Below are 14,978 nucleotides of genomic sequence, written 5' to 3'. Positions count from 1 at the left end.
ATGACTTTACATACACGGTAAATCGGACTGGTGTACAGGGCTTAGATGGCAGGCCCAACCAGGCACACACATGACTGGGGTGGTGGGCCCAATCTGGTGCATGCTGGGCTGGAATCTGGTGCAGCAGGTCCATTCCAGCACATATGGAGCTGGGATGATGGGCCTGTTCTGGCGCACACAAATCTGGGGATTCATTCAGCATACAAAGCTGGGGTCACATCCTAGACTGTACCTGGATGCTCACCCCATGCTAGACTGAGTCCACACACTGATTTTGTGAACCAGATCCAGCCTGCATATCAACCCTGCATCTAGCCCGCAGCTGAAAAAGCAGTTAGGACTGTGGTGTGATTCCCAACCTCTCTCATAGTTTTACCGCAATGGGTCAAAATGGCCAAAAGAAAAAGAAATGAGCCCAATATTTTTACATTTTCACATTCACAACATTACAGAGCATGTTTCCACTGTTGTACCTTTCTATCTTCTAAGTACCAGTTTAAGATCTATTACACTCAGCTTAAAATGACAGAGGAAAGTTTTACCTCAAGAGGACACAAAGTGGAGGGCTCAACAGAAAACCTCTGCTGCACTTTATTTTTCCTAACATTAAATAGCCAAGTAGAAGGAATCTTCAGAATTGCCTGGTTATGTTTCCTGCTATTTTTTCTGCTGATAGGAAATTCAAGGGGCGTGAAGTCAGCTAGTAAAAACTGTCACAGCTGTAGGGCCTTATCCTAGGCTCCATTCAGTCTTTATTCATGTGGATTCAGAGGACAGGATTTGGACTGTAGTGAATAACATGTCAAACAGTCTTAGAGAATAAATATTGGCTCCACTGAGTTTTGGTAAAAATCTCTGTTCATTTCAGTGGGACTAGTGCTTCACTCCAAGTTGTTTTAACAAGAAAACAGAGATGTAATTTCCTTCTTAGTTTGTATGGTAAATTCATTCAAACAAATGTTAATCTTTACCACTTACCATCATTTACACAGCTGCAAAATCCACATTGATACTTTCTTCCCCCTTCAATAAATTGCATGAAGGGACACATATAGGCTTTGCATCTATTGCATCGGATTGGCCCAGTCTCCCCGTGGTTAACAACGTAAAGAGGGGTCTAAATGAAACAGAAAATAATCAAAGTTGTAAAAAGCACTGCTAAACTTTAAGCCTAAAAAGCAGCCTTAAAAGATCATTGTGCACCTCAGCTCTCATATTAAGAATTATTCTTCCTATGCTGAACATCATTCAGGGTTTACCCAAATTCTGAGGTTCGTCTATTTTGCCAAGAGCAATGGCATCCTGAAGTTCTCAAAGAGCTAGGGATTCAAGATGGGCTACAGCAGGGTGAACTGTTCTTTGACATTTCTACCAGATGTCTTTTAAGCAGGGCTGGTGAAGCCTTCCAAGTTTAGCTGAAAAAGAGAGAACTGGTTTGTGTTGCAGCTACTCATTTTTGACCCAATATTGCTACCGAGGAATATTTTACGAAGAAGAATGCAAGCTCTTCCTCAGTGGAGGTAAGGAAGGCTGGTCATTTACACACACTGTTATAGTTACTCTTTGCAAACCTATAGCCCTAAACAGGAAATTGTGGGTTGTAAAAAGAAAGAAAAGATGACTTCACATGGGGACCACTTATGAAAAGCAACCCCAATTTAAGTATGCACTCGAGCAATATCCTGAATTCCCTTGAGCTCCAATGGAACTTCAAACAGGGACAGAGTTAAACATATGTTTTCATGCTTGTCTATATCAGATAAAAAAAACCTTACAACTGTTCAGCAACAGTAAAAGTCAACATTTGTAATGTTGATCCCACGTGTTTCACCTGCCTGCCTAGAGTCCATTCTCAACTACTGTATTTTTTTCCAGACTACTAAGTTTTATAATCAGCTTAGAAGATATGAGACTAGCAAGAATTCTTGTGTGTGAAATCTTTACTGGGCCAATTACTTGGTTGGGATAGACATAGGCAAGTTTTGGGATATCACAAGTACCCTTCCTCAGGCCTCAGGTCCCCAAGAGGCCTAAGAAGAGGCACTGTGATACCCCAAAGAAGAAGGCGCAGAGTGCAAAGGTCCAAACCATACCTGATTAGTTTAACTTTTTGTTAAACATGCCAAATTGCCGCTTCTGGGTATGGACACGCATACATTTGGAGCAGTCTTAAAAGGGCTGTAACAAATGTTCATTTCAAAAGGGTAGCAATTGTTACATGCCTTTGTTACATTCCAATAAATCAGGAACCAAACAACTGCAGCAAACCTCCAACTTTAACTGTGGATGAAGCATAGTTAAAGATGGAGCAGGTTAGCTACAGTTATGATTCCTGGTTTGTCCATCCATAATAATTAAAATATAACAGCTGCCCTTTTGAAATGTTTCCCTTTTTGAAATGGCTCCAGATGTATGCGTCCATACACATCTCTCCATTTGTCCACAGAGCAGATGCAGCATCAGTATAAGCTTCACTGCCAGGCTCTGGTTAATGTGCTTAAACCATAAACTGAAAGAATATGAGAACACTCCTGTAGAGGGGTAGGCATATAACTTTTCAACAAGGGTCTATGCTAAACTGTTGATTGGTTGGTACTTTACATCCTTGTTGTCTGCTTCACTGAATTTCAAGTCGTTGGAGTTTTGGAGACAACTCCCAGGAACAAGGGACTCTTACAAGGCCCTGACACAAAACCTAGTCCAGCCTGAGGCTATAGGAAGTGCTATAGGACACAACACAGGTAGAAGGGAGCAGGCCCAATATAGGAGGGTAGTAGAAGTGTGCTGATCTTTGTTCAAGCCCCACACCTAAAGATCACCTACAATTCATGAGCATAGAGCTTCATAGGTCCAGTATTCTGCTCTCCTGGAGCAGGTTGTCTTTTTGTCAAGAAATCAGTCTATTCAAGCCCACTACGTGTAGTTTCCTACCACAGCATTACTAAGGAAATCATGGATTTCTCCTAGGTGTGATCTTTTTCTTGCTATCATATCTTGCTCTTTTTACAAATGGTGCCAAAGCTTACATACTTGAAGCACTAGCTTTCAAGCCTGTCCTCAGGGTCACTAGACATAGTGCAAGATTCAGAAAACATTAACGTTAAACGAAGGAAAAGACAAGAGGCAAACAAATACAATATCTCAAAATCTCATCAGTTTAATTATACTGAGCAGGCTTGATTACAGCCTCTCTCAAAATCAAAACTAACTGGAGACACTTTTCAGATGTCTCCCTCAGTAATAGTGCTCCAGTAATTGAACGATTCTGCAATTAGTTTATGGGTTTGTATATCTGAGACCTGCAAATCAATGCAAGTGTGACGTTCAATTATTTGTAATATCTTATTGTGCACAAATAAGCTTTTCAGTTTTCTATTCCCTTCCTGTCCTCCCTGCTCCTCTCCCTATGTCACATTTCATGAACCAAAAGAATAAATCCAAGCATGGTAGGATCACACAACTCACCAAACAGTGAAGCATGTGAAAAGTTTTAGATCTCTACTAGTAAATTCACTACAGCTTTATATAAAAAATTATGCTGCCTCTTCATAAAGAATAGACATATTTCAGATGGACTGCTGATGTACTTTTATCTTTTATTACTGTATAAGAGACTTTGTGTGGAACTTACAACCCCCTTTTTCTTGCTAGTATCCATTATTTACAACATACTTTATTGTTTGTTTATAGCTTTATGGAGACAATCATTTTACTACTTCATTTCTCCCATGAGGTTTAAAATTTTTGCCAAAGATTTTACATGTATCATCAGATTTTACTACAAGTTATAAATGTTTCTTTTTGCTCCAGTGCACAACTGTTATTTTACTGTATTTTGTATTTGCATACAAAAGCAGAGTTAAACTCAATTTAAACAATAATGTCAGCCAGAAAATTCTCAGGGCCAATTACTCAGACATGGCTTCCTTAGCTCTAAAGTATGCGCAACAGTTGCATGTGCTTTACAAATAAAGTTTCAAAATTTTTGGACTTTCTGTATTAATTGCCAATTTTCCATTGGTCATTCTGTGGTGCTGTTTTAATAAGGCATGTTAGATTGTGTCAATTACACCATAAAACCTTTGCTACACCTAATACATAGTTACTATAACCAGACTGTGTAGCCAGATCCAATACATATCAGACTTCACTCTTTTTTTTGAATACCGATTAAATCATTCATCTAACCCCAAATATAATACATCATCTATAAGACTATTACTTCACAACATTAAATGGAAACAACAAAATAAATATCAAATGGCCTAAAGAAAACAAGATCTAAATATGAAACATGAAAAGTCCTCACTAAAATCAATGCTAGAACAGCATACTGTCTCTCAGTCTCGCAAATCTTCCTTCTACATATTTAATAAATTATTTTCTTGGAGACAGTAAAAACAAAAGAGTAAACCATTACCAGGCTCTTTCTTCTTTTCTCATATTTGGAGTGGAAATTTTACTTTCTTCCCCCAAAGCAACTAAAAAGAAGGCAGGGGGTCAACAAAACAGCCCAGCTCTATTATTGTAGGTTTGGAAACACAGCAGCCCAAGGCTAGCATATGTATAACTTCATGTATGCATCCAAGACTCCTCGTCAAGTCATTGAGGCTACGCACTTTGCAGAAAGTTAAACATGCTTAAATCTTTACTGAATATGGCCTAGGTTACTCATTGCTGTTAACATTCTCTGAACCTAATTCTGCTCTGATTTACACTACAGAAATGGAAAAACTCCACTAATATCATACTACAAAGTCAGACTCCATCCCTCTCCACCTCCCCCACCCACCTCTTCCTCTTTCCTGTTTAATAAACTTAGAGGAAGGCATACATTTCTAACAGAACAGGCATTATTATTTATGCCCCACATCATCATAACTTTTGTATCTAATACAGAATAAATATCCCTCAGAATATAAATATTTAGGAGTCCTAAATACAAACATCTATCTTTCTTACATTGAAATCTGAATCTCATTACAACATATATTAGTTTTCTCCATTTTAACTAGTTACATTAGTAATTAATGATGCCTGATAACAGTTAGTGACTTGGAGAGTAAATCCAGATTGAACAGTACTGTTATGCCACAACTATCAAAGCACTATGGGCAGTGAAAAATGAGGTTCTTAAAGCTAACAGATGCAGACACTACCACCACAGACTTGAAATTTGACTTACCCACCTAGGTCAAGCATTTATTTTAGATCAGGGAGTGAAAACCTATACATTTTAAAAAACCACCACTATAATAAGGCGGAATAGAAACTTGTGTGTCTGGGCTGGTATGCTTTAATGCTGATTTTGTAAGGCTATATATAGGTTGAATGCAATAACAAATTCATCTGCATGTACTACACAACAATAGCATGTACATATTGATGCATATTCAAAAAAACAAACACTACCAAAACCCAAAAAGTAATGCTGTATATGAAACCCATATTTAACGTGCTCTACTTTTGTAGGTGTCACTAATAAACATCTACATGTGTATTAAGGCACTTTTTCTGATGCACATTAAATTTAGTGCCTCTAATATGAGGTACTAAAGCATTAGGCTGCCTTAATATGCATGGTTTTTAAGTGACGCTTAATGCCCAGTAGCCTGTTTTATTGCGCATTGGTGCAAAGTCAAAATTTTTTATGTGATGATTTAATGTGCAGTACAATAAGCTACTGTGCATTAAAGTGCATGTGTAGATGCAGCCACTGTGTACCAGACAGTACTGTAAACAAAAGGACTTGCTCAGGCTTCCAAGGTAGCCAGTGGCCAAAAACATCCTTAAAAAGGAGTAGAACAAGATAAGGTCTGAAGTGCTAATCAAGCAACTAAGCAATTACTAGACCAATGTTATCTTCCTCCTTAAATCACTTAAACACTAATAAAAATGGTGTTATTCCCAATTTATGTTTATGTAAATTAGTGGCCTCCTGTATATTATAGCCTGTAACTTTTATTAATAAGACTGTGATCACCAAATTCACATCCTGTTCCATACCTTGCCGTCATCAACTGAACAGCTTGAGAAAAAACCCTATTCACAGTGGTAAAGAGACCTTAGGGAGCCATTATGATGTGCCAAAGCCACTGGAGTTATTATGGATTTACACGGAGGGAAGAATCTGATTCATCCTTACAAACACAAAAGATGTATTTTTAATAATTTTGCAACTGAATCAGATGATTAGTAAATATTCAGAAACATCTCCATTCTTTTACAAAGGCTTTAAAACTTCACAAGCTTTACCGAGTTTGCAAAAACTAGTAGGGATTGTGCGGCAGAGTTTGGATTTTTAACATGTTAGTAGTGGCCAGCTGCTCTCTAAAATTTTTTGCTCTGAACATTCTTTGCCTCCTAGCAGCCCGTTTACTTCAGCTCCCTCCCATGTCAGTCTTCAGTCATTTCACTTCTTCCTCATTTTACCTGCATTTTTCCTCTTTTACTCATTCAGTGTCCCTTCTTTCTCTAATTAATCTTCTCCCAACAAAATGTCAATTATTAAAATAAGCCATGTAACCTCTATTACATTTGCAAGCCACCACTTTGCTTCTGTGTTATGTCCTTTCCCCCGCCCCTTTTTCTGTCTTGCCTATTTGGATTCTAGCCTAGCACAAAAGGGATCTGTTCTTAGTTGGAGTCTCCACATACAGTTCAGCATGCCATTATGTTTCTAATCCAGCTCCTGTCTTCCCTTGCAGAAGTCCTTCTTACTGTGGTCTTTTTCTTACATTTTATCCTGCTTTTGTCTGCAACAATGCAAATCCTGCACCAGAAACACTACAGAAGTCAGTACAGTAAACAAAGTGTGCCTCCACAAGTCAAATATTTTCCCCAGCCTGCAATAAAATATATTTCTTGTGCCCACCAGCACATTGGTGGGTCTCAGCAGTACCCTACTACCATGACAGGGCTGACTCTAGGTGCTACATTCTTCCTCTTCTTTTCCCCCTTTGTGTGTCCCGTCACGAAAATTATGGATTTCTCCAGTATCAGGCATATACTATGACCTGGTCGGTAACCTTGGTAAGGTCTCCCATGGTCTACACAGTTCCTCCTGGACCCAGGCGTCTTACTGATGTCACATCAGTCTGCTTTTCAATATAGTCATGTGTCTAACAGGTTGAAATAACCCCACTTTATGTTAGTGTTTTCACCTGCTGACTCTTGTTAAAAAAATTAAACACTTCCAAGTCAACCGATCCTACCACAATACAAATTATAAAGCTAACAGTGGTATTATGCAATGATGCCCTGTATTAAAGCAGGTATTTATGAGTCACCTATACCTCTCCCTAACTTAGAGACTGTATCACCAATGCACCTATTACAGTAGACCCTAAATCGTGAGTGTGGACCTTTGGGTACCACGACAATACAAAATAAAACAAAAACGTCAATAGCAACAATCAAAACTAGCGTTTGGCAACCTAACCTTGGCTTGGATTGGAATAATCATAAACGCGGGATCCTACTCAGGTAGTCGGAAGGCAGATGGGCAGAAAGGGGCTGAAGCTTATGGTCCTGATTATGTCAAAGTGGAAACGGATAGCTAAAGGCAGATATAGATGAACTGTGCCAGACTAGTGCAAACTCACCCTCCCCTAGAACCTGAGGGGCGGCCTCTTTGTAGTGCAAAGCCTGGATCAGCTGATCCATTAAAACTCAACTTAATCCACCACTAGTCCAAATGTGGCTGGATATCAAGACCTTTATTTTGGAAATATTTCTGTTAAGAATGTCTCATGGGGATCAGTGAAAATATTAAACAGCCCTAGATATGCTGGTGGCACAGCTCCAAAATCTGATTCTCTCACATTGTTACAAAAAGTATTGTAAAGCTTCACTCCTTAGATGCAGCACACTGAATTACTACACTCACCATGGTTAGGCCATTTATTGCTAAAAACTCAGACCTCATCCACTACCCAGGGCTCCCTGTATCATTGAAATTATTGCTGGATTAGGGTCATGGATTGTTAAATCATGATGATGCTACTGGGACTTTCACTGTACTTTAGCAGTCAAACTTCATGGAAAAAATCTACGAAAGAGGCATATGCATACAAGAAAGAGAAAAGGAGAGAGAGAATTAGAATACTGAAGGAAACTGCCATTGCATATCATCCAAGAAGTAAAAGGAACACAACCTAGGCTACTTTGCAGGCACAGGTTTTGCTGGGGGAAGGGGAAAGGTGGAGGGAGAGTCTTGTGCTTCAAGCCAAATAAGTGAATAGCTCAGTGTCTGCATCTGCCTTGTTCTGTTTACCCCGTTCATGGTGGGTTTTCTAGCTGTTCCTTAACCCAACGTAAACAAAGAAACACTAATTAGCATAGCAAAATAAGCATTACGATCCAGAAACCATTTTTTCAGGACACCAACACACACAAGTATGCGAACCATAGAAAGTTTGTTTATGCGGAAAAAGCTCTGAAATAGCACCTCCTTCCAGAGCAAAGGCTGCAGCTAGCCCCAGAGTTTATTATGGGGAACCACACTAACATTCACCTGTTCTGGGGCTAGGGACAGAAATTACACATAAACCAGTAACTGGAAATGGGTTCAAATCTGTAACACAACAAAAGTTCAGAGCACATAAGCCACTTTCAAAATGGTCAAAACTAACTTAAGATAAACCTGGGTAGATATAGTATCAGACTTAACTGATTTAGGGTAAATCAGTTTGTTGAACTGTCTCTGATCACCTCCAGGTTCAAGTTAACTCAGTCCCCCAGCATCCCAGGATGCTTTGCATCTTCCTCACAACCCAGCCCCCCCTCCCTCTGCCCCGCCCTCTCCCTCCCACACAAACACAGGTGGGTGCACTAGTTTTGACCCAAGCTGTCTGCTCTGAGCAGGGAGGCATGCTCTAGTGCACCCCAGCTTCTGGCCTGGAACACTGCAATCATGTAGCTGTAATTCCAAAATCAGAAGTGAATGTCTGTTCACTTGTTTATCTGTTCAATCTATACATCTTAGACTAAGCTGTGAAGAATTAACTGATTCAGCCTCAGGCTTTTTGACTGTTTGTACTTAACTTTGCTACTTCTAGACTGCTAGGCTAAGTTAGTTTAAATCAGTGGAAGTTAGTTGAATTCAGTGGGGGCCAATGTTTGTTGCTCTATGCCAGGGGTGGGCAATTATTTTGGGCAGAGGGACGCTTACTGAGTTTTGGCAAGCCATTGAGGGTCACATGGCAGGCAGCCAGGGGCAGATAAATATTCATTTTCTAAATTTTTTAGGGGCCTCATGGGCCAGATAGAATGGCCTGGCAGGCCATATCCAGTCCATGGGCTGCATTTTGCCCACCCCTGCCCTATGCTTTCCTCAAGTGTCATTCCAATCCTCTTCTTCCTGATCTGCTGCTCTGCTTTCTGCTTCCTGCCCTTCATGCTGCAGGATTGCCTGCCCCCTCCCCCCCCCAATCTGCCACATGCCACACACTAAGATTTGGATGTTTAATTGGATGTGCACCAACACTAACGTTCCAGAAAAGTCAAAAATAAAGATTGCTCACTGAAGAAAAGTTGGAAAAATACAAGTTTCCAACTTGAAATCCATAATTAATTAGTAGAAAGGACAAAATTATTTCATTACAACTAAAACTTTAAAACGTCTAACTGTGTGTTTTCAGGTTCAATTAAATATAACTTCTGGAACCGCATACATGTTTTGCAACTGTTCTTCTACACATAGCCCTGTACAGCTATTTACTAATGGAAACAGTTAAGCTGTCCACATATTATTCATAGGTTTGAGCTGCTTTAATAGTGCATATTCAAGCACCAAGGATATCATTTTGTGGTGTCATTATTGGGCCTTACTCTGCAGCCCTTCCAGCAAAATTCCTATAGAAGTCAGAACTGATTTGGCCTATTTTAGATTAGTGCTCAGAATGGGACAATCTCAGCTTGGCAACTCAAAGCAGTTCACGGGCCTGATCCAATGCCTACTGAAGCCTGCAGGACTCTTGCTACTTATTACTATAATCAGACTTTTGCAGGAAAAAAGGCCAAATCTACAACTTTCACACAGCCAAAACTCCATTTAATATGATGGACTGTAAGATTGTCCTTAAACTAGATAGATACTTTAGTGAAGATACAGAGTACACCAAAAGGACAATTTAAAGTATTGCCTCTTCTGATATATTTTAAACTGATAAACAAAATTTAATATGGTATGGTTTGTATTAGTATTGAACCATTTTTTTCTATTGGAAAAATAAGACAAGGGATTGTTTTTGTACCTAGATCACTTTGTTGAATGGGGTAAAAGATCAAATGCTCAGTACAGGCACTAGGGAAAACCACTACAAATTATTTTGATTGTGGACTCCAAATGAGAAACACTAAGCATTAACAAAGAAGGTCTCTCCAACTACTCTGCTTTGAAGTGCTGACTGTTATTTGGATGTACTGACATGCTGTATCTCAAGTGAAGGTCAGCAGTCAGGATTAACTGATGATATAAGTAGGAGCGTGAAATTGGAATGCAAGATGATAGTCAAGAAACAGTGCTGAACAGCAGTCTCCCAAAATGTCAGCACTTCTAAACAACTGAGACTCAAGCAGGGCCTCTTTTGTTCTGTGTTTGCACAGTACCTAGCACAGTGGGAACCTGGTCTGTGGCTGGGGCTCAAACACTGCACCACAATGCCAACAATATATTATAATAAAAACAAGACAAAATAAAAGAGGCAGCCTTTAGGATGATTGTATACAGAAGTGAGGAGTAATAATTAAAGGGATGAATTGCAGCTTATTAGCTACAGGCATTTCAGAATAAAATAAATCTGAGTTATAGAGGGGTAAAATTTTGATTAATTTTATTTCTAGGCTGACCTTCATTTAGCATACAGCTGACATGATATGCATGTGTTTTAGTAACGAACAGCTTGAGAGAAGAGAATGTAGTTAGGGTAGGCACTCCTCTATCATTTTTATTTTATGCAGACTACTCTGCACGTAACTTTTCTGAAGAACAGTCCCAAATCTGGGCTTCAACTAACATTACTGTTAATTTATCCTTAACTAAACTGAAGTTCCATTTGTGTACTGCCTGTGTGTATCCATGTCAGTCCATTCTCTCATAAATTTATCATGTTTTTGGCAGTCATAGAAAAAGGAGTAACTACACAATTTGAAACAGCAGTTTGATCAATACGTGTGCAAACATAATGGATATACAAGCAAATCAATTCTCTTATAAACCACAAACACAGCTGCTGCCATTTCTAATGTGTTGTGGAATACCCCCAGCATAGCCACTCAAGCAATACTCCAATGGTGCTTGTGGAGTGTGGCTGCTCTAGGTTTCAGGTGGGGGGAGGGGGGATTTAAATTAGCAAATAAATTTAAGTGGAACCTGGTTACAGGAATTCCACTTCACCTGGATTAGATGCCACACCAGGAAAGTGCTGTAAAAATCATTAATACCTTTCCAGCAAAAACAAAAACTGAACTTGAATTTCCCATTGCAGTTAGTTGGTGGGTTACGGGCACACTTTAGACATCAGGTGTATCTTTTCCTTTTTCTAAAGATATCTAGGATTTTTTAGTCAGAAGAAATCACTAGTCCAAGAATTATGGCAAAGGACTGATAAATGGATGATTTTTCCCCCATTTCCTGTTTCAAACCCTAAACAATACCTTTTTGGATTTGCTTTTCTCATTATGAGGAACTACTGAGATTTTGTTGGAGGAACTTCCTTTCACTGATTAACTATTCATGCCAGAGAACATTTTATTAGCTGTAGCAGGATGTAAAGAAGAGAGAAAGAAACAAAGTAAAACAGAAGTGAGACACTAAAACAGAAAAGTCATTTTGCCTGCTTTGGAGCCCTATTTAATTTGAAAATGAAGGCTGCTGGTATTGGACTTCCACTCCACTGAATTTAAAAGAAAACTGTGAGGGTAGTGAAGAAGATTCATTCTGCATAAGGTGAGTTGCAGAAACAGCCAGAAATGACTGCTGACAACTATCACTGAAAACTAAGGAAAACAAAAACATTTAGAAAAAATTGTGCAAAAAGCAATACAGAATATACTCATCTCCGATACCAAAAAATTAATAATAATATATTTTAAAAGAGAAGATCTTCTTATGAAAAGTGGAAACTTATTTTTTTTGTTGAGCAAAACTGGCTTTCAGTAATGCACCACATCACATTGATTCTTTTTATTATTTTTATTGTTCTGATAGTTGCATCCCAAACAGGATCAGACGCCTCACCATGCCAGCTGCTCTGCAAACATCCAAAATATTTTATCAGCTACTTTTCTCCTTCGTCACAGCTTACCAAGTTAAACTGAGCCTTTGCTCATTACCACCAGGGAGGGGCAGTGTGCAGCTAGAAAACACTGCAGGAGTCCTGGACAGAAACCATCACAGTCACAAAACCTTTGCTCATCTTTTATTCTGGAGCCAGGGAAATAATTTGTGTTGCCTTCACCTGGTATGGAATCTTCCTTTAATACAGCAGTAGGCAATCTATGGTCCATGGGGCGGATCTGGCCTGCCAAGCAAATTTCATCCAGTCTGTCAAGCCCAGATACCATCAGAATTTTGGTGATGGGGCAATTAAGTGGCCTTTCTATGGCAGGGGGATTCTGTGATATTCAGTGATGGTCAGGCTGCATACACGGTGGCAGCAATTTGGCACTGGGAAGAAGCAGTGGTAATGGCTGGGTCAGAAGTGCTGGATGACATCAAACGGAGCCATGTTATCTCTTCGAAAAGGTTGCTGAGCCCTGCTCTAATTCTTCTGGCCAGCAGTTTGGCGAGAGAGTCCACGATCCATACATTCTCTTGACAAGAGTGTAGCAGCCATAGCCCACTTCCCCACAACTGGAGAGAAAGTGCAATAAGATTCTCTCTCAGGCACAGGGGGTTTATTGATCCTTACTCTTTTGCAGGGCAAATATAGTGCCAGCTATGAACTGGCCCTAAATGCAGTCTGACACTCGAATATCTGACAGTCCAGCATAACTATTACAGAGGGCTTTTACAAATGTGTTAACTAATTAAATGTTTTCAGAAGTGTACGTAACATTAAGGAAAAATCCAGTAAAATGGGAGGACTCCCCCTCCCCCCCAGCTAGTAAACTGTCATCAAAGTATTATATTGCAATAAGAAATGACAAATAATATAATATGTATACCTACAAAGAAAGTAAGGGAAGCATGGTTACAGTTTTGTAAATGAATTATAAAACTTCCCATTCTGATCCTAGTAAAAGAGTGTTCAACACTCTACTCACAGTGTATTAAATTCCCTTAGAAACTGTAACATCCCTTAAGGCTTAATGTCAGAGTTTGCTGTGCATAAATTTACTGTTGTTGCTATGATCAACTTTGGCAAGTGAAGAAGGAAAGAATCTTATTCCATTTCAGGATAGTAATGGGCAGTCAACACAGGAAAATTCTCATGTACAAAGGATATTCCAACAACTACTATAAGGAATAGATCATATCTTTAAAAAAAAATATATCAGAATGAGATCTTTCTTGGAAAACAAAGTATGTACAAAAGTCAACAGGTTACTAAGTGGTTGCACTTACTATAACTTTTACTTCATTCTTTCTTCTGCATGGTTACAATTACTTAGACTGTGATAGGATTCACCACCCCAAACCATTTTGATTAATAGAAGGAACTTTGAGTGCAATATCTTCAATTTATAGAGTAATCCCCCCCTTCAAATTCATAGAATTAGTTACGTCTGGAATTCTAACTGTTATTCTATTTAGAAAGTATAGTTGATGTTTTCCAAACTAGTATCATAACAGTGTCCCAAACTTGTAAAGAGAGAGAGAGAGAAACTATGGGACCACACTATTAAAATACTGGAGTCTTCCTATGACTTTGGACAGACATAAATTACTTTATACATTTAAGACAAAAATAAGCTATTCTTAAAAGAGAGCTATGAATTTACAGAGCTGGGAACAGATGAGAATATGCCTTTGGATTAAATGATACAATTAGGGATCTCTCTTTCTCTTGTTTTAAGAGATATTCACAGATTATTACAATTTACTATGATTTTTCTGAATTTAGGAGGTGGAAGACTGATAATAAAACCCCTTTAGATTAATAACTCAAGTGACTTGTTTGCCGCATTATCATACCCTAAATTGACCCGCACATGTGGCCGGGTTACTATTTAAAGCAAGATTAACAAACGGTTCCTTAAATGTAACATGCCAGGGGACTAAGTAACAGATTTAGTTTAGATGGTATAAAACTGAACTTTAAGTGTATAATCTCCAGAGCTGCAATTACAGAATCCTGGGTGAGGCACTGAGGCTTTATGTGAGAGTAGAGCATGGTACCTCAGAAAGATACCGAAGTGGCACCATGGTACCAGTGGCATCTCTTGCTCAGTGCATCACAGACAGTTCAAAGCACAAATTGGCCTGATCAGCTACTCACGTGCTCACAGCACAAACCAAACCAACGAGTGATGTCATGGTCATCTTCGAATTTGAAGGACAAACAACAACAGCACATCTCAGAAGGGCAATCAAAAAACCCTGCATGCTAAGTGGAAAGCTACCCAGAGCTAGCCAAAAGGTATCAAATTTATGCTCAAGTTGGTGTAAGTCACCACGTTTACTGCACAGTACAGGCATGCACCTGTAGATGCATACCCATACTGCACAGTAATTTTGGTTACTGTGCAGCAAATTGCCACATGTAGACGTGCTCAGTTTGTACTATATACAAGCAGGAACAAAAAAGTGGTGCTTAGGAGTGTGTTTATGGAGTACCTGTGCTCAAACTTGCACCAGTTTCAAAAGGCAAAATGCATCAATTCTGGATTCTAAGTCTGTAGGTACCCACAGTAATTTGTCTATACACATATTACTACAGACATGTTTATTTCAAATTCAGTTTTGAAATTTGCCCCTCACTTTCACATGCTCAGGGACAGCAGGGTCTAACAGTAAGGAGAGAGAGAAGAGA

General features: G+C 39.2%; 1 protein-coding gene across 1 annotated transcript in view; it reads right to left on the bottom strand.

The window, feature by feature from the left end:
- SEC24D (SEC24 homolog D, COPII component) overlaps positions 1-14,978 on the bottom strand; it is a 92,820-nt gene that overhangs the window by 40,917 nt on the left and 36,925 nt on the right. Inside the window, exon 9 of the mRNA XM_090036643.1 lies at positions 979-1,117. Coding sequence (XP_089892769.1) covers positions 979-1,117 — 139 coding nt within the window. The remainder of the gene's footprint in view (positions 1-978; positions 1,118-14,978) is intronic.

This window comes from Crocodylus siamensis, chromosome 2 (assembly GCF_052110815.1).
Source record: "Crocodylus siamensis isolate JL-2025a chromosome 2, ASM5211081v1, whole genome shotgun sequence".
NCBI lineage: Eukaryota > Metazoa > Chordata > Crocodylia > Crocodylidae > Crocodylus > Crocodylus siamensis.
Note: the sequence above shows the minus strand (reverse complement) of the source record. Positions and strands in the feature narration are given on the sequence as shown.